General features: G+C 36.9%; 4 protein-coding genes and 1 long non-coding RNA gene across 9 annotated transcripts; 3 read left to right on the top strand and 2 right to left on the bottom strand.

Annotated features, from left to right (window-relative positions):
• The first annotated feature begins 532 nt into the window (after positions 1-532).
• On the top strand, positions 533-6,768 carry ctps1b (CTP synthase 1b). Of its 3 annotated transcripts, none has more exons than XM_051864931.1 (17): positions 533-699; positions 1,432-1,610; positions 1,849-2,019; positions 2,676-2,776; positions 3,088-3,204; positions 3,588-3,671; positions 3,759-3,991; positions 4,094-4,226; positions 4,418-4,506; positions 5,281-5,375; positions 5,480-5,542; positions 5,650-5,693; positions 5,782-5,878; positions 6,024-6,079; positions 6,176-6,272; positions 6,359-6,503; positions 6,606-6,768. In XM_051864931.1, the coding sequence occupies exons 2-17, from the start codon at positions 1,445-1,447 to the stop codon at positions 6,682-6,684; spliced, it is 1,770 nt and encodes a 589-aa protein (XP_051720891.1). In that variant the 5' UTR covers positions 533-699; positions 1,432-1,444; the 3' UTR covers positions 6,685-6,768. The 3 variants fall into 3 exon arrangements, with proteins under 3 accessions (XP_051720891.1, XP_051720888.1, XP_051720889.1); XM_051864928.1 differs by having other exon boundaries at positions 6,356-6,503; XM_051864929.1 differs by lacking the exon at positions 533-699 and adding an exon at positions 883-1,007 and having other exon boundaries at positions 6,356-6,503.
• Positions 6,769-7,197: 429 nt separating this feature from the next.
• Positions 7,198-10,917, top strand: taf12 (TAF12 RNA polymerase II, TATA box binding protein (TBP)-associated factor). 2 transcript variants are annotated; one of them, XM_051864935.1, is made up of 6 exons: positions 7,198-7,339; positions 7,777-8,009; positions 8,099-8,176; positions 9,545-9,659; positions 9,901-9,989; positions 10,089-10,917. In XM_051864935.1, the coding sequence occupies exons 2-6, from the start codon at positions 7,839-7,841 to the stop codon at positions 10,122-10,124; spliced, it is 489 nt and encodes a 162-aa protein (XP_051720895.1). In that variant the 5' UTR covers positions 7,198-7,339; positions 7,777-7,838; the 3' UTR covers positions 10,125-10,917. The 2 variants fall into 2 exon arrangements, with proteins under 2 accessions (XP_051720895.1, XP_051720896.1); XM_051864936.1 differs by having other exon boundaries at positions 7,199-7,339; positions 7,838-8,009.
• rab42b (RAB42, member RAS oncogene family) lies at positions 10,399-14,605 on the bottom strand. Of its 2 annotated transcripts, none has more exons than XM_051864933.1 (3): positions 14,487-14,605; positions 14,165-14,361; positions 10,399-11,983 (listed from the first exon to the last, which is right to left on the bottom strand). In XM_051864933.1, the coding sequence occupies exons 2-3, from the start codon at positions 14,341-14,343 to the stop codon at positions 11,542-11,544; spliced, it is 621 nt and encodes a 206-aa protein (XP_051720893.1). In that variant the 5' UTR covers positions 14,344-14,361; positions 14,487-14,605; the 3' UTR covers positions 10,399-11,541. The 2 variants fall into 2 exon arrangements, with proteins under 2 accessions (XP_051720893.1, XP_051720892.1); XM_051864932.1 differs by having other exon boundaries at positions 14,165-14,388; positions 14,487-14,604.
• A 156-nt stretch (positions 14,606-14,761) lies between these two features.
• On the top strand, positions 14,762-18,779 carry LOC127496941 (uncharacterized). Its single transcript, XR_007925400.1, has 2 exons — positions 14,762-14,947; positions 18,632-18,779. It is a non-coding gene; the product is annotated as an uncharacterized LOC127496941 (long non-coding RNA).
• On the bottom strand, positions 15,787-20,221 carry LOC127496938 (ras-related protein Rab-39B-like). The gene is made up of 3 exons (XM_051864934.1): positions 19,743-20,221; positions 19,347-19,640; positions 15,787-16,379 (listed from the first exon to the last, which is right to left on the bottom strand). The coding sequence occupies exons 2-3, from the start codon at positions 19,562-19,564 to the stop codon at positions 16,001-16,003; spliced, it is 597 nt and encodes a 198-aa protein (XP_051720894.1). The 5' UTR covers positions 19,565-19,640; positions 19,743-20,221; the 3' UTR covers positions 15,787-16,000.
• Positions 20,222-21,955: the final 1,734 nt, after the last annotated feature.

Below are 21,955 nucleotides of genomic sequence, written 5' to 3'. Positions count from 1 at the left end.
TAAGTAGAAATCTACTCAGATGGTTCTCCTGAGTACCCAACCACAGTGATTACAGGCATGAGGCTATATTGCAGTTTAGTACAGGCCAATGTACATCTTACCGTAAATAGCAACTGTAAGTTGCATGCAGAGATGATGGGCAAGATTGAGTCTGGAGAAATAACCACCATAATGTACATCAGCTGCTTATAATTTTAACATAGAAAGCTGAAACTTGTTAGAGATTGCCAGATGATACTCATTTTAATACTCATTTTACGTATTATAGATGATATCAATGGAAATTTAAATAAACTAGCTATAAACCAGTAGAGGTGGAATGTGAGCCCACATTTAGACAACATGTTTCATTCAGGGAATGTAACAGTAAATTAAGTAAGTTTAAAAACATTTAAAAATAAATAGACTAGTTCGATGTAATTGATATAGAAAGTATGCGATAAAATATCGCAATTACATTGTTAACTATCATAACGTGTTAATTCTACGTTATAACCCCCCAATCTAGCAATGTAGCGGAGAGTGGCAAAGCTAGAGTTAAAAAAACTCAGTATCGGATCTCGCACCACGTGTTGTTTTGGCGCTTTACCGCATTTCGCTGACACCCAAACAAACGTGTCGTGTAGATGGTTTGTTTATATTGAATCGGTTGACGTTTTTAATCTACGGTTTTTACATATTTGAACGGCACGAGTTCAGGTACAGTTAAACGTTCATTTTTTTCCATTTCTGGTTTCATTGCACCTCGCGAGTCACTTAAACCAACATGGAAGTTTACTGCAGTGTTATATAATATATTAGGGACCTCTAATCAATGGGTTTCAATCATGAGCCAACCAAAATACACTCGGAAAGGATATGCTAGCATACATATGCTATAGACTCATTAGTGAATGTGGCTTTGTCGTATTTTGCTTTTGTTTACAAGGTCATCTTGGTTTACATTTTGTCCTCTGAACATTATTATGTGCTGGGATGTTGCAGAATTTGGCATGGTCATTATAAATGTATGTAAATATATTTATCTAAATATTTGAATGTTAAATATATATATGTATAAATATTAATTGTTATTTGGCCTGTCTTCCCCAACAATATAATTAATGATTTACTTACAGTGTCATATATATAGTCAAGACAGTTACAACAACTAGACATTAAGTCCCACAAAAATATTAAAATGTAACAAAAAATGTTAAAAATATTGAAATTTAGTTCATAAATTGACTTGTTCATTATAGAAGAGGTGTATTCAATGCATTTTTATGAACTGCATTTTTATGTGTTTTTGATTAACTTAGTTCCAGAAAAAAAAAACAATTATTGTGAAGTTATTGATGCACTTAGATTTTCTATTCTGTTTGTGGCTCATTGTTACATTGTATTAAATCATTGTTGAAATAAACATCACTGTCTTTCGTACACTGACAGACAGTGTTGAATAATGAAGTATATACTGGTGACCGGTGGTGTGATATCTGGCATTGGTAAAGGGATCATAGCCAGCAGTGTGGGCACTATCCTCAAATCATGTGGCCTGCATGTCACTGCTATCAAAATCGACCCCTACATCAACATCGATGCAGGCACTTTCTCTCCCTATGAACATGGTAAGTGCAGACTACTTGTAAAAAGATTTACCTCATTAGAATTTTTTTGTTGACAATATGGAAATATGTACTGCAACATGAGATGTTTGCTTTGGAACATTAGTTAGTCAATAGTTGGAACATAATTTTAGCCTACAGCACTTATAGAGAATAACATACTGATGGCTTTGACATCTGTCTTTTGTTTATATCAGTGTTCACATGCCACAGTCAATCTCTTTGACACTCTGTTTACCAGGTGAGGTGTTTGTGCTAGATGATGGCGGCGAGGTTGACTTGGATTTAGGGAATTACGAACGTTTTCTGGACATCCGGTTAACCAAGGATAACAATCTGACGACGGGGAAGATCTATCAGTCTGTTATAACCAAGGAGAGGAGAGGGGATTACTTAGGCAAAACTGTACAAGGTGAGTTACACAACGAAGTCATGAGGATGTTTGGAGTATAAATATGAAACATGGCATGAGGAAACAGGACTACAGGTTTTATCTGTGTTAGTATTCTTTGAATACCGTTCAAAAGTTTAGCATTTGTAAATTGGATCAAATATACAGTAAAACTGTAATATTGTGAAATATTATTACAATACATTTACAATTTCCTGTGATGCAAAGCTGAATTTTCAGCATCATTACTCCAGTCTTCAGTGTCACATGATCCTTCAGAAACCATTCTAATATACTGATTTAATGCTCAGGAAACATTTATTATTATTATTATTAACATTATAAATGTCAAATTTTAATGAATTTAATGTATCCTTGATTAAAAAAAAGCATTCATTTCTCTCAAAACGGAGAACGGCAGTGTATATATCAAAATACTACAATTGGTTTTCTCACAATAATGCACTTAAATTGCATTATTGCAATATATTGTATCATGGTGACGGATGTACCATGATGTTTATCGTGAAGTATTTGACGCGCCGGCCTTAGTTTGCATATCCTCCTCTGATTGTATTACAATAGATAAGCATGTTACTCACAATACATGCTTCTGAGGAGATTACATAATTGTATAATATGGTGTAATTAAGGTGAATATGAATATTTCTTTACAGTGGTACCACACATTACTGATGCTATACAGGAATGGGTCATGCGGCAGGCTAAGGTCTCGGTGGACGATGACGGAATTGAGCCAGAAGTCTGTGTTATTGAGGTATATCCATCTGTTTTGTGCTGTTCATTTAGAGGAAACAGTTAAAATTGTTGCTACTAAGGAAAGTGCCACAGTTTTTAAATGTGAAAGAAAAATCTGAAGAATGCTCAATAAAAAAAAAGGTACATTTCTAAGTCCCCTGTATTGTACTACTACTTAGGTTAGCTGGAATGCTACATTAAATAATGCTAGGTTACATATATCTACAAGCTTTATAAACTTTTTTCCACCAGTGTTGGGGTTAAAATTAATAAATAAAATTTTACTATAATATACATTTTTAACATAAATTTATTTACATTTTTCCACAGCTTGGAGGTACAGTTGGAGATATTGAGAGTATGCCTTTTATTGAAGCTTTTAGACAGTTTCAGTTTAAAGTGAAACGGGAAAACTTTTGTAACATCCATGTCAGTCTGGTTCCTCAGGTAGGAAACAAACTTACTTTTGTTTTTACTCACCCAAAAATGAAAATTTTGTCATTACTTACTCACCCTCAGGTTGTTCCAAACCTGTATGAGTTTCTTTCTTCTGTTGAACACAAAAGAAGATATTTTAAAGAATGTTGGTAACCAAACAGTTGACGGCACTTATTGACTTCCATAGTAGGAAAAAAAATACTATGGAAGTCAATGGGTGCCGTCAACTGTCTGGTTACCAAAATTCTTTAAACTATCTTCTTTTGTGTTCAACAGAAAAAATAAACTCATACAGTTTTAGAACAATCCCTTTAAATTTAAACATTTGTAATTAAAAAGTAATTTATTTGAGTTTGAAACAAAAAAGCAAGCACGTGTGGATGTATTTTCAGCCCAATTCAACAGGAGAACAGAAGACCAAACCCACACAGAACAGTGTTCGAGAGCTTCGTGGACTTGGCCTGTCACCTGATCTGGTCAGGCTTTACTCTCTATTATATACTGTGAACAGCCAATCCATGTCAAGTCACTCTAGTTCTGAGAAATAATTTTTTTTGTTGCAGATTGTTTGTCGTTGCTCAACTCCATTGGACACTGCTGTCAAAGAGAAAATCTCCATGTTTTGCCACGTAGAACCTGAACAGGTGATCTGCGTGCATGACGTGTCCTCAATCTACAGAGTACCTTTACTCCTGGAGGATCAGGGCATTGTTGACTACTTCTGCCACAGACTGGACTTGTCCATTGAGATGAGACCTCGAAAAATGCTCACAAAGTGGAAGGAGATATCAGACAGGTTTGTGCTGTTTCCGTCCACTTTAACAGTCCCAAAAACTGCAGTCTTCTGACAATTCCAAGGTTGTTGCAGCTGTTTTGAGCGACCTGTCTTTGTTCTTAGGTCTGACCGACTCCTGGAGCAAACCTCCATTGCTTTAGTAGGCAAATACACCAAACTGTCAGATTCATATGCGTCTGTTATTAAAGCACTGGAGCACTCTGCCCTCGCCATCAACTATAAGCTAGAGGTCAAGGTAAGGAATGACAGAGCAACTAGTAGCAATTTCCTGTACTTTTATGATGTAGGTGATAGTTTTGTTCTTATTAATTTCAGTTAATTCAAACTGTAATTTTGCAAATAAAGATGAATTAATTTTGCTTACACTAAACATCTTTTTTGTTTGCTTGTGTAAATGTAAAACTTGAAAATGGTACCTTATTTCAGTACATAGATTCAGCAGATCTGGAGCCAGCAGCGTTGCAAGATGAGCCGGTTAAATACCATGAGGCCTGGCAGAAGCTCTGCAGTGCTGAGTGAGTGTGTCCTCAAAATACACTAGACAAATCATTAGAAAATGACACAACTAACAACATACACTACTGTTCAAAAGTTTGGGGTCGGTAAGATTTTTAATTCTTTTTGAAAGACGTCTCTTATGCTCACCAAGGCTGCTTTTATTTGATAAAAAATGCAGTAAAGCAGTAATATTCTGAAATATTATTACAATTTAAAATAATATACATATTATATATTTAAAAATGTAATTTATTCATGTGATGGCAAAGCTGACTTTTCATTATCCATTACTCCAGTCTTCAGTGTCACATGATCCTTCAGAAATCATTCTAATATGATGATTTGGTGCTCAAGAAACATTTCTTATCAATGTTGACAACAGTTGTTCTGCTTATTTTTGTGGAAACCTGGATACATTTTTTCAGGATCTTTGATTAATAGAAACTTTAAAAGAACAGCATGTATTTGAAATAGAAACCTTTTGTAACATTATAAATGTCTTTACTGTCACTTTTGATTGATTTAATGCATCCTTGCTGATTTAAAAGTATTTATTTCTTCTCCCAATTCAATCAATACTTAATTAATAAAACTGGGTCTTGCTTTTACTACTTGGATTGTCACTTAAATATAAAATAAGTCACATTATGGACATAAAATAGTTTATAGTTGATTTTAAAGGTTGGTGTAATCTGTGAGAATACACTTGTATGTAATAATTTGACTTTAAGGTTGTTAGTTTGAATATTTATTTTTTAAATGTTTATTTGACTATTTCATTGTGCTGTTAGTGGGGTTCTTGTTCCTGGTGGCTTTGGTGTGCGAGGCACTGAGGGAAAAATCCAAGCCATTAACTGGGCGAGGAAACAGAAAAAGCCATTTTTAGGTAAGAAATTATGTTCAGAAAACTGTCGATTCAGTGCTAGTGGCAAAATATGATGTAATCACAGTAATCCTGTGGTTAAATTTGAAATCAACCTTGTTTTGCAGGTGTTTGTTTGGGCATGCAGCTGGCAGTGTGTGAATTTGCTCGTAATGTACTCGGCTGGGAAGGTAACACCCATGCAAGATTTTCTGATATGTCTATTAAAGCACACTTTGCATGTGCTTTTAAATTTAAAGTGTTTCAATTTTTATTTTAACTGTTTTTCTATTAACAGATGCCAATTCTACAGAATTTGATCCTGAAACCAAACATCCAGTGGTAGGTATTGATTTGGTCAAACAAATGAGCATATCTGCATAATGATTTCTTTTTTCATGGTGTGTTGAGATCTGTTTGTTTAATCCAGGTGATTGAAATGCCTGAACACAATCCTGGACAGATGGGAGGAACTATGCGGTTAGGAAAAAGGCGCACCTTATTCAAAAACACCTCCAGCGTTCTTCGTAAGTTGTGATCTTTTATGCCGTTTTAAAAGGTGAAGGTCACATATCACAAAAATAGAAAATATTAGAAAAAAAAATGAAATATGCAAATGTTTTAATAGAAAAAAATTGAAGTATGCATAATATTTGAATTGTTTTGTTATAGGAAAGCTGTACGGCGATGCTGAATATGTGGACGAAAGGCATCGACATCGCTTTGAGGTTCACAATAAAAATAATTGCTTTTTTTTTTTTTTTTTTTTTTTTACACATCTCCTCACCCCATAAGCTCAATTGGTTCCGTTTGCATTTTTTCAGGTGAATCCAGAACTGAAGCACCACTTTGAGGATAGAGGCTTTCGATTTGTGGGTCAGGATCTGGAGGGGGAGCGGATGGAGATCATTGAACTTGAAGGTCAGTGAATGTCTAGTATCTGAACCAATGTTATGGAGAAGTTGTCAGTCAGTATTAGCTTCAGCTCGTTTCTTCTGTCACAGCAGATCACACTTATTTTGTCGGAGTGCAGTACCACCCAGAATTCACTTCTCGCCCCATTAAACCCTCGCCTCCTTATTTTGGCCTTCTACTGGCAGCATCTGGGAAACTACAGAACTACCTACAGAAAGGATGCCGGCTCTCACCGCGGTTTGTTGCCTAATAAATTCTCTCCTATCAGCTTAACTATTTAAAGTGGAGACAAGCAGCATATATATTGTCTCATTATCTTGTTTTTCTTCTCTCTCCCAGAGACACATACAGTGACCGAAGTGGCAGTAGTTCACCAGACTCAGAGATCTCTGAAATCAAATTTCCTTCACTCTCTTAAAGGAGGAATATCCACATAATCATAAAACATATTTATGACATGAAACGATGAACTTGAATAAATGAATAAAAGGCTAATGTGTCATTTTTAAGTGTGCTGTGTACAGTGATATACTTAAAATGAAATCATATGGGTGCCAATCATCTCGGGCAAGACCAGAAGAAACATACACCAGAAGAAGAGTACAGAGCTTTAAAAGAGTAAGAGCTCTAAAAATATACTCATAAGAATTAAACATTGTGTCAATGTTTATACAGAGAAAACTAGATATTACGTTCATCTCCCCGTCTGGAAAGATTTAGGTACTTTACAGTTAAAAAAAAAAAAAAAAAAAAAAAAAAACATTGACTTCCATTGTAAATACAGTACTGTAAATGCAAATTATGTTTGTTTGTTTGTTTGTTTTTTATTACAAAAATGTATTTTGAAAGAAACGTCCATTTGACGCAAAGGACGGGCTTATTTATTTATTTTTTAACTGTGCTTTTATTTTGTAAAACTCCATTCCCACAGATCTCGCGATATTTCGGCTGAGCTCCGTTCGCCAGAAGAGGCGCCTGTAAAAGAACAACATCATCAACTTATATGGGCTTCTGAATAATTCCAATTTATAAATGACGAAGATGGGAAGATAATACAAAATTATTTGGATCAGGTACCACTCTAATTTACCATCTAATAGGATTATATGAAACAAAAGAAAAGCATCACGGGACGTGGATTGGCACCAATGTTTACTCGCTAGCTGCTAATATGTTGAGCTGAAGATGATCGCTATGCAGTGATGAATAACAGCAACCACGAAGACATTCCGAGAAAAAAACAAGATTAATTTGTATTACTACATCTATTAATATCACAATTACATCCCCATTTGTCCAAGAAGTTTAAGTTATTCGTCTCAGAAGACATCAGCAAAGCTAAAAAGCTAAAGTCGTTAGCCTGCAGAGCAAATGACAGTTCTGTGATGTTTTCCTAGTGAGCGCTGTGCATGGAGTACCTCTAAAAGCCTGGTTTTGCTGTTTAAGATCTTTTATCTATAGGATGCATTGACTCAATTCAGTATAATCATTCTTAATACCTTTTTTGCAGCTGAATAGACCTCACGCTGGCTTTGAAGAGGCTCTTGACAGATATCTCTTGACTATCATAGTATGACCCAGTACCCGCCACAGACTAGTCGCTCCAACTTCTACGCTGTTGTGAAAGCAGAAGCCTCTTCAACACCACCTCTCTCCACCAACATGGCCAACAGCACCGTCGTCCCCAGCAAAGTTCCAGGCACCCCTGGACCTGCAGGGAGACTGAGTCCTGAAGGCACTCAGGTGAGACACCATATAGCGTTTCAATTGTATTAGATTCTGGCTCTATTTGTATTCCTTATAACATTTATGATCTAATATCCTCTCTACAGGTGCTCAGCAAGAAGAAGCTGCAGGACCTTGTGCGAGAAATTGATCCTAATGAGCAACTCGATGAGGATGTAGAGGAGGTACTTATGACTTATTATTAGTTATGTGCACAAGTACATATTTTCATAATTGACAAGTCAGTACTTGCCTGAACAACTACTCAGTTATAAGGAAGTATTTTAGAATTCTAAATTGTTGCATTTTAAAATGTCCCTTTATACCCCCTGCTTAAATAAATAAAAAAAAATTCAGCTCAGTGCTTTGAACATTATTTTATATTGGCATCATAATACTTTTATTTAATAAGGATGCATTAAATTGAACAAAAATGATAGTAAAGACTTATACATTGTTACAAAAATGTATATTTCAAATAAATGCTGTTCTTTTGAACTTTGTATTCATATCAAACCCTGAAAACAAATGTATCATGGTTTCCACAAAAATATTAAGCAGCACATGTGTTTTCAACATTGATAATAATAAGAAATCTTTCTTCAGCAGCAAATCAACATGTTAGAATGATTTCTGAAGGATCATGTAACACTGAAGACTGGAGTAATGATACTGAAAATTCAACTTTGCCATCATAGCAATAAATGATATTTTAAAATATATTAAAATAGTTATTTTAAATTGTAATAATATTTCACAGTATTACTGTTTTTTTACTGTATTTTTGATCAAATAAATGCAGCCTTGGTGAGCATAAGAGAAATATAAAATAATCTTACCAACCCCTTATCAACTTCTGAATGGTAGAATGTATGTATGTAGGAATGTATTCATATGTGAAATATATACATTGCTTAACAAATTTATTATACCACCAAAGGTTTGTGCCACAGCTGCCCTAAACTAACAGTATTGGCGATTACCAAAATCATTTTTTATGTTTCTGTAATGGTTAATCCCCACCAGTATATGTAAGCTCTTTAGTCACAGTGTTTCTAATGCTAAAGTATAATTATTGTTGGGATTTAATGGATTCAAAGATAGATCGCACAAAAGTTTCATCAAAAGCAGGTCTTTGGGAATAACTAAAAATTATTTGGAGGTCAATAACAATAGAGGCTGTGGAAAAGTACATAAAAACAATGCCGGCAAGAATCCAAGCTGTTATCAAGGCCAAAGGAGGCCATACAAAATAAAAAATAAATTTTTTCTTTTGGTTATGTGTGAATAAAGACCATTTAGTTGTTTCAGTTTGTTATTTGCCTAATAAATGGCAATATTTTTTTATTTTTAACAAGTTTTTGACAGATTACTAAAATATTTGTTTTCTCTTTATTATGACAAGTGGTCTAATAAATTTGTTAAGCACTGTACAAATATATATATAATGTGTGTGTGTGTGTGTGTGTGTGCTTTGCTGACAGTAGAATGACTTACTGTGACTGTCACTACGCTGTTGTCTGTTGACCTGAGTCATTTCCCATTTGCTTCAGATGCTCTTGCAGATTGCTGATGATTTCATTGAGAGCGTGGTGACCGCTGCATGCCAACTTGCACGACACAGGAAGTCAAATACTCTCGAAGTGAAAGATGTCCAGCTACACCTCGGTGAGGGTCTTGAATATACAATTCCCAGTGGTTTAAGTGCCTTTTTTTTTAAATGAATTTAAATATATACATTTTAATGCATCCGTTTACATTAAACTTATGTTTTTCATTTTTTTTACTATTAATAATAATTTTATAGGAAATAAAGGTACATTATGTATCCTTTAAGTTGTTAAATCAAGGCCAATGACAGATGGTTTGAATGTGTTAATATAGTCTATAATCCAATATTGAATTACAGAACGACAGTGGAACATGTGGATTCCTGGCTATGGCTCAGATGAGATCCGACCATATAAGAAGGCATGCACCACAGAAGCCCACAAACAGGTCAGCCGTCAGTCTCATGCACTTAAACTGATCCCTAAAGATGATTTTGAAAAACGAAAGACTTGCATAACTAAATAATATCTTTTTCTGTTCTTTCAGAGAATGGCATTGATCCGCAAAACAACCAAAAAGTAACCAGATCGGAAGTACCAACAAACATTTTTTTTTCCCTGGAAGTTTTGGAAGTGGGGATGGTTTGAACCTATACATGTTATGTTAATCAAAGAGGAAGAATGCATTGTACTATTTGCAGTACGCTTCTGTTGACATTTCTCATTCGAAAGGTGTGCAGGAATTAATGTAATTTGTCTGTACAGTTCACTTTGTGTTAAAACCACCATGTGAACATTTTGTTTGAGCACCTTGGTGCTATACTGGGGCTTTATTATATGATAGAATCTCACGGAGCTCTGTCAAAAACAATTTTTTTTTATTGTTTTACCCACAAACCACATTTTCATTCATATTACATGTATAGTTGACCCATCATGCAGTCACACAACTTCTGCTCAGCTGGCATTAGTAGCTATGCACAGTTACAATCACCATGTTGTCTGATTTGTTTATAATGTTCGGTGTTATAGGACTCATCACTTAAGTAATATTTAGTACTATAGAGAAATCCTTAGTGTGTGACTTTCTAAAGGTAAACAGTCATTTTTACCAGAGAAATAAATACCACTTCCCCATGTGATTAATTGCATTGGAAATAGTGACATAATGCAGATGTTAATTGTTAGAGGGGGATATATATGTGATGTGTGGGAAATGATGTATAAATCCCATCTGCTGTGGGCAGATTTGAAAATTTTTTGTGGAGTTAAACGGAGTATAAACTGTTTTTTTTTTGTTTTTGTTTTTTTTGGCCGTGTATCACAGTGTTTTACAGTCTCCTGTTTTTCATGAATAAAAAACTAATTGTGATTTATTCACACTGAACTCGCTCATTATGTTGGACATCATATCCTAAATAATAACCAAGACAAACTGTTTCAGCAATGTGTCTAGACTGTGTGTCAACTGAATATCTAAATGAATATCTATGAAAGTCAAACATCATTTACAAATCCACAGGATTAGCTCTTAAATCCTTCAGAATGTCATGTAATTATGAATTCTGTGAATTTCAGGAAGCCCTTTCTGTATCAACAAAAATAAATCAATGTTTATGGAATTACATGGACATGTACTAAAGGTAATGAGGAAATAAAAAGGGTTATAATCTTTAACTGATGGAGTTACACTGATGCCACGCTAATAACACGTTTATCCAAAGTTGAGCCCAGAAATATGAACAAACATTTGGAAATCAAATTTGCAGATGTATGTAAACAATGTTAAGAGTTTCAGTGTGGCTTGCAAATGCTGAAATCTTGCAGAAAAGCATATATTATCCATGCCATGAGGAAAGATCTGTCGGATCAACTTTAATACCTACAATCTTACATCTTAAAGTCCTTGAGATTTGTTTTAGGTATATTTGGCAATGTTGGTCTGATCCATCCTATTTGAAGATATGTACTCAAAGGCTCCGAGAACCACATACTGTAAGTTAACAAGAACAGCTCTTGTTTTTCTCAGCAGCTTCATTGTTTTGTATCTTCTGGGTCATTTGGGCTGTAGGAGCTGAGCTCTTGACTCCATCCCACCCATCACGCAACTGGATCTCTCCACTTTTCAAGCCCTGATAAACTCTCCGGGTCAAGAGATCAAAGGTCTCTTTCACGTTGTGACCCGTTTTGGCTGAAGCCTCGATGTACGGCGCTCCCAGTTGGCTTGCAAGCTTTTCTGCCTCAGTTCGGTTCACGGCTCGCTCTCCGTCCTTGTCCCGGTCACTCTTGTGTCCCACCAGCACGAAGAGCACTGTGTAGGGTTGCACACGTTCTGACACCTCCGCGTGCCACTGCTGCACATTTTCGAAAGATTTACGGTTGCCCAGATCGAATACCAGAAGACCTCCGACTGAGTTACGGTAGTAGGAGCGAGTCACAGACCTGAAAATGTACCATAGTTGAAGGATTATTTTTTCCAGACCTTTGTACTATAATAATCAATAACGTATTTATACATTACATTAATTCTAGCTCCCTTCTTACCATTCAATCAGTTCCCAATGGATAAAATCCAACCATTCAGTTTTTTTTTTTTTCCCCCTAATTAGATATTCTGTCATTCCTAAGTCAGTTCACTCTACAGCCATATTCGCAATGCCTCCAGGCAGCTATTTCTGGCATGCAAGACCAACTCCCATCTACTTGAATGGTGAAATACTGAAATCTCAAAAACTGTTAACATTTAAATAACATCAAATCAGCAATAAAATCTGACATGGACTGCCCCACAAATGTTGTTTCTTATCCTCAAATAGCATTAAAATAGCATTGGTCCCTCCAATGTGCATGTACAGTCCCAGACACTGACTGTTTCTACGAAAACTGGAGCTTCCAACAGTAAATCCATCGATGTGATGATTTTACCAACTGGGGACTGGCCAATTGGTAAACTGGATGATAGTAATACAGGCAAACTGCCTTGGTATAAATAGAGGGTTGAATCATTCTGAAATAAAGTAAAATGAGTTGCAAATGTCAAATCACTTTGACTTTCAAACCCTCAAAAGATCAGTTACAAACCAATTCAGAGGTGGCTCCCACCTTTTCAGGTCATCCATGCTATTTTTGCAGTGAAAACAGTACCTCAAAGCAATATTTATTGTCAAATAAATAATGTATTTTAAGCGCCGCCTCCCCCTCATCACAAGGCTCACCACCCATGAGACATGAATGACATGAGGGTGAGTAAACAATGACAGAATTTTCCTTTTTGGGTGATCTGTTTCTTTAAAGTCATTTAAGCATACTAGTGAACAGGCCCAACTCCACCTCTAAGATGCTAGATGGGCTATAGGCCTTTTCAGGGTGGGCTGAACTGTTGCCAGGGTAGGGCAATTAAGTGGGCCAAGCCCTCCCTGTGGAGCCGGGCCTGGCAGTGAATCCATTTAAAGTGTATACTGTCAACATACTTCCTGGAAGTATCATGAGAATACTTGCTGCTGTGATGAGTAATATGTTTCACAATTCTGTTTTACAGAAGCAAGGCAACTTCTCTTAACTGTTTTTAGACATTGAACTTCTGATTAAATGTACAGAAGTTACTTTGAGGGGGAAAATAGTCCTTCTTTCTTTATTTGGACAACTGTGGATTGTTCACCTTAAAAGGGATACTCCACCCCAAAATAAAAATTATCTCATCATTTAGCCTACTCACCCTCATGCAGTCCCAGATGTACGGCTTTCTTTCTTCTGTGGAACACAAACTGAGATTTTTAGAAAAATAATCCATTTCTTTGAGTCCATACAATGCAGAGGTGTCCAATCCTGCTCCTGGAGGGCCACTGTCCTGCAAAGTTTAGCTCCAACCCCAATTATACACACCTGAACCAGCTAATCAAGGTCTCACTAGGCATACCAGAAACATACTAAGTTGGAGCTAAACTCTGCAGGACAGTTGCCCTCCAGGACCGACTTTGGACATCCCTGATATAATGCAAATTGACAGTTCAAAAACCAGCAAAAACAAACATGACAGTAATCCATACAACCATTTTTGATTAAGTAATATCTTCTGAAGTGAAACGATAGGTTTGTGTAAGAAAATACGATTTTTTTAAACAATTCTAACTATAAACCAGCACTCCTGGCTAGCTGCCAAATGTGTGTCTCCTTGACGTGAACGTGGAATTGCAGAAGACATCACCTCTTGCACGTGTTTCACACAAGTGTACACACACATGACAGTTGTCTGGAAGTGATGGTTTATATTTTAATTTTTTTTTTTTTTAAATACCAGTATTTTTCAAACACAAACCTATCGTTTTTCTTCAGAAGACACTGATTCATCACTTGGGGTTTATGAATTACCATTGTGTTTGTTTTGTGGGGTTTTCGAAGCGTCAACTTTTGGATTACTATCCACTTGCAAGACTCCCAGAGATGGATCATTTTCTAAAAATCTCCATTTGTGTTCCACAGAAGAATCTGGGATAGCATGAGGCTGAGTAAATGATAAGAGAATTTTCATTTTTGGGTGGAGTATCCATTTAAGTATTCGATTAGGAGGGTGTAGTTCATTCAATTCATGGTAGAACTTTCAAAGCTTGAAATGTGTGGACTTACCTAAACCTCTCCTGACCAGCTGTATCCCAGAATTGCAGCTTGACCCTCACCCCAGGTTCGACCTCTAGAAAGTGTACATAGAAGTCTACTCCGACAGTCTGGTTGATGCACTCCAGAAACAGGTCCTCTGTGTATCGCTTCAACATGGATGACTTGCCCACCGTGGAGTCTCCTAGCATGATGATTCGAAACTGGTACTGCCACAAAGTGAGATCCATGACTCACTGAGAACCAAACCAACGTGATAAATGAAAAGGCTAGAGTTCACTAAAAACTGTCACTCCACCAGGATCCTTGGATGTCTGACCAGAGAACCCCTTACCTTAGAGGAATTGAAGTTCTCATGTTAAATAAACCCATAGTTCCTTAGGTTCTCCTGTGTTTTTCTGTAAAGAGCAGCATCTGTGTGAATGTTTTAGGGGTGGGAGCGTCTACTTGATCTGTTTCTTTAATCTTTGCCTGTTCATACTTGTTAGTGGGCAGGGTTTATGTGAGGGGAGGAGTTTATAAAGGCCAGCAGAAAGTTTGGAATTTCTCATAGATCAGAGGGAATGAGCATGCAGTATCATATCAGGACAAGCCCAGCATTTCCTGTTGAGACCAGCTAGTGGCATGCATCACATAAAAGCACATGTAATGAGCAAAAACATTTCAGCTAAGACTTTCTGAATAAGCCAACCATGAGAATGCTTCCACCCAGTTCATAACCTCTGAAGATGGCTGGAAGACTTCCAATGTCATGATGAAATCAAGCCCAATATTCCTCACCGATGTGCATTACAGGTTAGTTTCCATAATTATGAGGGTTTCCAAACAGGAGGTGAACAACAATGGAACAGACTCCCTTAGGACACAGACAGACGATTTAGGCTGGCTTGGGCTATAAATAGAGTGTTTCACTTTGTTTTCAGATACTTTAGTTTAGTGGACTACTTTATAACTCCAGTGAGGCTTTAATTGTAATACTATCAACGTGTGTTACTGCTATCAGTTTTTGTATGTACTGAAGCATAAAAAGCCACCGATAGGCACTTGGGTAGGCCTATGTACACTTCAGAAACTTGGCATTAAAGTAGATTATACCAGGTCAGCAAGGGTGGGGATCCAGTGAAGCGGAATAAATGTCCATAATTTACTGACAGAGGGAGGAAGCGTAATTTAGTATTACTATGTTAGTCTAATAGACTTAAATGTACTAAAATTACCATTAAAACGTAACAGTTTTACTCACGAGCCACGACTCCTCATACTGCTAGAATTAAGTCTCATATTTTTAAGTTACGCATTTTTGTAGCGATTTCTTCATTAAACCAGCTTGTAATGCGTATTTCTTGATGGCCGCTAGGAGACGGTCTTTCTCTATGACAATGACACTCAAACCATCATCCGTAAAAGGAAGTTCAAGCTTTTACTGCAGCTCATGCTGACTTTTGTGTTTTCTGCCCTCATCTGGATGGAAAATCTGTGAAAATGTATTTAAACGTGGTAAAAGCTAAGTACTACTACTACATTCGTCATAAAAGCAAAATCAAATGATTCAAATCTTTAATAAAAAAAAATGAATAAATAAAAAATAACCAACTGCATAAGCAAGTATACAAAATAACCACAAAACACTTGAATGGAATGAACCTGTTAAATTAAGTTTTAAATTTATTTAAAAAAGATGAAAAACATGTTAAAATACAGCAAACACTGGTTATAATCAGTCGCAGGCACTTGTAATTAAATATTTCTAATTTTTAGTGGTTTATATCCTGCATTTTTTATTTGGTCAAAATACATGGTTACGTTTGAATGGTCATAATATGGAAAACATGCAGTTTCATGTTGACTTTATGAGGCACAGCATTTATTGTTTTTATGGATCTTTCCCCAGCTCTCATGCAAGCGCACTTCTCCACTCAGATAGCCCTGATAAATGCGCCGGGTCAACAGTTCAAAAGCTTCTGCCACATTGTGGCCTGTTTTGGCCGAGGCCTCAATGTACGGTGCTCCCAATTCACTTGCAAACTTTTCCACTTCATCTTGATTCACCTCCCGCTCTTTTCTGTCACACTTGTGTCCCACAAGCATGAAGAGCACAGTGTGCGGCTGCACAATATTGCACACCTCCATGTGCCGATGCTTAATGTAAGTGAAAGACTTGTAATCGCCCAGGTCAAACACCAGCAGGCACCCGGCTGATTGAGGGATGGAAAAGCAGATAGCACGCCTGAAAACATGAGATCAAGAAGTCAAACAACCATCACACTGTGCATGATGTTAGGTGCCTTTGAGAAGTAAAATACTTGTACCTTTTGTGTTAATTAGAAGAAAGAACATTATACTGATTTAGAACTAGGCTACATAAGCATGAGCAAAAAATCATAATTGCAGGTTGAATTATTTCTTTAAATCCCCTTGGTGATAAAATATTGAAACTTTGATTAGATTTTAGAGAAGTTAACCAAAAACCTGAAATGGGCACTTTAAGTGTCTATAATAAACTTTATGCCGAACGTCACATGAACAAACAGGAAAACAGGGGCACGTTCAAGCTCAAACCGGTGAGCAAAGTGTTGCCACGGTTTCTGGGTTGAACGACATGTTTCTTGGAAACGGTGTGCAACTGGGTTTGAGAAACAGGGTTGCCAGGTTTTCACAACAAAACCCACCCAAGTGCTCCTCAAAACTAGCCCAATCGCATTTCAGGGGGGTCCCATGGTAAAAATCGCGTTCCGAGGGGTAAAATTCACGTTTTTGGCAGTACTCCCCTGGTAAAATTCGCATTCCAAGGGCTAAATATCACATTATTTTGGGTCGATTCAACCCGCGGACATGAAAAACAACCCGCGGCAACAGTGAAAACTGCACACGACATTTGCATCCGATTGTCGCATTTCCTCCCCTAGCGGCAGACGCACGGAACTTTGAAATTGGTCGGGAAGCAACCGTTACCCTCAGGTTATTCACCATGGTAAACTGAACGATTTTAATGAATGTAACGTTTATGCATGTATGAATATACACATAAAAAGCAAATGACCCTCAATACATCTAAAATAAAAACATAGTAGATTTTATAGAGCTAATCAACGTAAAAAATTAATTTAATAATTATAAAATATATTTTTTTCTGACATAATTATTAATAACCACCATTTTACAGAAATAGTGTTTACAGAATAACGTTAAAGTGTTAAAATATTGGTAATTCTAACTTCGCGCTTGTAGTTTTGATTAGAATACATCATATCCGGTCGGCCGGTCGCATACGGTCTAGCCGCAGAAGTTCAAATATTTCAACGCATCTGAAGCTCAAATCGGATCCGAAATTTCCGCATTCGCATATGATCGGAACTCCACGCAGCCCCCGTACTACTCTCCATTGGAAATGAATGACTTCCGGTCTAACGGCTGTCGTTTGTCGTGTGCAGTGGAAAGGCTGCTTAAAAGTAGCCCAATTCCGCGGGAAAACCGCGGACTTGGCAACACTGTTGAGAAACGTTTTCTCTTTTTTGGTGGGTGTGTCAAATGTCAGCCCAATCAGCAGCAAAATGTATATCAACCATGCGGTATTAAAGAGACAGCTAGCACAATGGGTCCAAGTAAAGTCGTTTACAAATGTGTTCGCTGCAGCTCGGTATACGCAACAATTGAATATATTAGAAGACATGTTTGTCGTAAGAGTTTTATAGTAAAAATATAGCATATCAATTCTTCTAAAAGAACACAAACTCAGCTGCCATAGTTGCAACTCTTGCCTCATCAGAACAGGGTGTTCAACGCACCACCATTTCCGTTTAAAAAACGTTTTGCAATGTTTTGTCGGTGCTGGACGCAGCCAGGGGCACGTTCAAGCTCAAACCGGTGCGCAACGTTTTGCTACGGTTTCCGGGTTGAACGACATGTTTCCTGGAAACGGTGTGCAATGGGTTTGAGATACGTTTTCTCGTTTGGTGGGTGTGTCAAAAATGTAAACCCAATCAGCAGCAGCATGTATATAAACCACGCAGGATTAAAGAGACAGCTTGCACAATGGGTCCAAGTGAAGTCGTTTACAACTGTGTTCTCTTTATTCTGTACGGCAAGGGCAGTGACTGTAACATCGAGCGTGTTTTGCAGTATTAAACACGTATTTATACCGATTTCATCAGGCTCCGAAATCTCTTCAAAATGAATACAAAGATTGGCCTTCTCAGCTGCCATAGTTGCAACTCTTGTGTCATCAGAACAGGGTGTTCAACGCACCACCGTTTCCGTTTAAAAAACGTTTTGCAACGTTTTGTTGGGGCTGAACGCATCCCAGGTCTTATCGCTTCAGCTTGTCAGAGAAAGGGTGAGTACAAACTCACGGCGTTATTTACGGACTTTTAAGGTAATTCGCTAAATTAGCTAGTTATTTTTATTGTTGGCATTGTATTCCATTTTAATATCCGAATGTTAGTGAAAAAAAAACGAAAACATTTATTTTTTTTTTTTTAGATCTCAATCTGCATGCGATGGACACTGGTTATGATGACCTGAACCGGAAGCAATGCAACCTGTTTTACAGACACAGAATACGGAAGTTTGTTGCACGTAACCCATGTGAAAATTTCAAAAGCTAAACAAATAAAATAGTTTAACTGTATTGTATTACAGCGTGTGGTTTAAGCATACATACAACCTAATCTTGTTGTGCTGAAACAAGACCATGTTTCAATACACTTAAGTTAAACTGCTATTTTACCACGCCTTTCTTTTATTTAAATTCTGAAAACAATCCATCTAGCTACATTCAGAATCAGAAAGAGCTTTATTGCCAGGTATGTTTACACATACTAGGAATTTGTTTTAGTGACAGAAGCTCCATAGTGCAACAGAATGACAGCGACAAGACAAGACACAGATAATAAAAAGAATAAAAGAATAATATACAAAAATACAAGATAGACAAAGTGCAAAAAACAATATATAATATAGACAATTTGTATGTACGGTTATGATGTGTGCAAATTTGAAATATAAATAAGTATGTGTTTTAAGAAAATAATGTATAATATTAATGATATTAATATTTTTTAATATTATGAAAACAATCCATTTAGCTACATTAGCAATCCTCCCTCAATCTCTTTTTGGGGAAAATTCAGATTTTGTCAGTTCAATTCATATTGCTTTGAGAAGGGTGCAGATGCTGTGAATTCTCATTGCTTACCAAAACACTTCATGACCGGCTGTATCCCAAATCTGTAGATTCACTCTCACCCCAGGCTCCACCTCTAGGATGTGATCGCGGAATCTCATTCCAATGGTCACATTTATGATCTCTGAATACTGGCCCTCTGTGTAGCGCCTCAGCATGCATGACTTGCCAACACAATTATCACCTATCATGATCATTTTAAAATGGTACTGACAATCAGTGAGATTCATGACTGCTGATCGACTTCCACTTTTTGACAGGAAGGGTGTTACTTATCCAGGATACTTCAAGATCTGATCCGAGAACCTAATAAATCATAAATGGTATTCAGAGAAGTACATTTAAATTTTGAACATAGGCAGAGCAAAGTCCATAATTTTTCAGGTTGTAAAATGATGAGACCTGTACCTGTTTGTTTATGAATAGAAAGATTTTCCTGTGTGAATGTTGTAGTGGTCAGGCGAACCTTGAGTTGCTTCTTCTTTTCTTTTTTTTCTTTTTTTTTATCTTTTCCTGTTCACAGTCTTACAGATTCATATGATGACAGGCGGGGTTTATTTGAGAACAGGAAGTTTAGTCAAAACCTCTGAAGATAGCTGGCAGAATTTCAGTGTCATGGTAAAATAATCTCTTTGTGAGAAGCATTTACTGGATTAAATGAATACTTTAGGAATAAATTGAGCATAAGTCTCTTATATGCTCACAAAGGCTGCTTTTTTATTTGTTCTAAAATATGGTAAAAATGCGATCTTGTGAAATATTATTACAATTTAAAATAATTTTCTATTTTAATATATTTTAAAATGTAATTAATTCCTGTGATGGCAAAGCTGAATATTCAGCGTCATTACTCCAGTCTTCAGAGTCACATGATCCTTGACAAATCCTTCTGATTTTCGTGCTCTTATTGTCAGTGTTAAAAACAGTTGTGCTTTTTTATTTTTTTTTTATTTTTTTTTAACCATGTTCAACTCTATACTCTTACATTTGTGTCTTGCTGAATAAAATTGTTTTGCTGAATAAAAGTAAATATATTATTTAAAATATAATTATTTTTACATATAAAGCTCATATATATATATATATATATATATATATATATATATATATAATTTTTTTTTTTTTAATTTTCTGCTCTGCAGTCATGTATGTCTTGCATATATAGTTTTTTTTTTTTTTTGGTCAGGATGCATGGCTACTTTTCAATGGCCATCAATGGAAAAATCATCTGAATTCAGTTTATTGTTGACTTTATGAGGCACAACATTTGTTTTCAGCTGGCTCATCTTTAATGGTCCTGTTTTCCGCTAATTTATTGTCATGGATCTTTCCCCAGCTCTCATGCAAGTGCACTTCTCCACTCAGATAGCCCTGATAGCCCGTATAAAAAAATACGCCGGGTCAACAGTTCAAAAGCTTCTACCACATTGTGGCCTGTTTTGGCCGAGGCCTCTGTGTGGTGCTCCCAATTTACTGGCAAACTCTTCCTCCTCATCTTGATTCATCTTCCGCTCTCTTCTGTCACACTTTTGTCCCACAAGAATAAAGATGTGAATTGAATGTTCATTTCTCTACCATAAGCCGTCTCCAAAGCCGTTTCAGAGAATTTGGCAGTACATCCATCCGGCCTCACAACTGCAGACCACGTGTAACCACACCAGCCCAGGACCTCCACATCCAGCATCTTCACCTCCAAGATCGTCTGAGACAGCTGACGATCGGACCAGCCACCCGGACAGCTGCTGCAACAATCGGTTTGCATAACCAAAGAACTTATGCACAAACTGTCAGAAACCGTCTCAGGGAAGCTCATCTGCATGCTCGTCATCCTCATCGGGGTCTCGACCTGACTGCATTTCGTCGTCGTAACCGACTTGAGTGGGCAAATGCTCACATTCGATGGCGTCTGGCACTTCGGAGAGGTGTTCTTTTCACGGATGAATCCCGGTTTTCACTGTACAGGGCAGATGGCAGACAGCGTGTATGGCGTCGTGTGGGTGAGCGGTTTGCTGATGTCAATGTTGTGGATCAAGTGGCCCATGGTGGCGGTGGGGTTATGGTATGGGCAAGCGTATGTTATGGACAACGAACACAGGTGCATTTTATTGATGGCATTTTGAATGTGATATCGTGACGAGATCCTGAGGCTCATTGTTGTGTCATTCATCCCTGACCATCACCTCATGTTGCAGCATGATAATGCACAGCCCCATGTTGCAAGGATCTGTACACAATTCCTGGAAGCTGAATGTGGGTGGATGGATTATCTCGGCAAAGGAGAAGTGCTCACTAACACAGATTTAGACAGATTTATGAACAATATTTGAGAGAAATAGGCCTTTTGTATACATAGAAAAAGTCTTAGATCTTTGAGTTCAGCTCTTGAAAAATGGGGGCAAAAACAAAAGTGTTGAGTTTATAATTTTGTTCAGTGTATTTAAGAAGCACCTTCGTTTTAACACTCACTACATTTTTTATATATATATATATATATATATATTATATAGTTTTTTGACATTACACATTTTAGCACAGAAGCCTACTTTCTTGACTGTTGTCATAAGCTGTCATTATATTACTGTGTGAATTTTCAATTTGTGGAAGTCCAATTTGTGGAAGGG

The sequence above is a fragment of the Ctenopharyngodon idella genome, chromosome 16, assembly GCF_019924925.1.
Source record: "Ctenopharyngodon idella isolate HZGC_01 chromosome 16, HZGC01, whole genome shotgun sequence".
Classification (NCBI taxonomy): Eukaryota; Metazoa; Chordata; class Actinopteri; order Cypriniformes; family Xenocyprididae; genus Ctenopharyngodon; species Ctenopharyngodon idella.
Note: the sequence above shows the minus strand (reverse complement) of the source record. Positions and strands in the feature narration are given on the sequence as shown.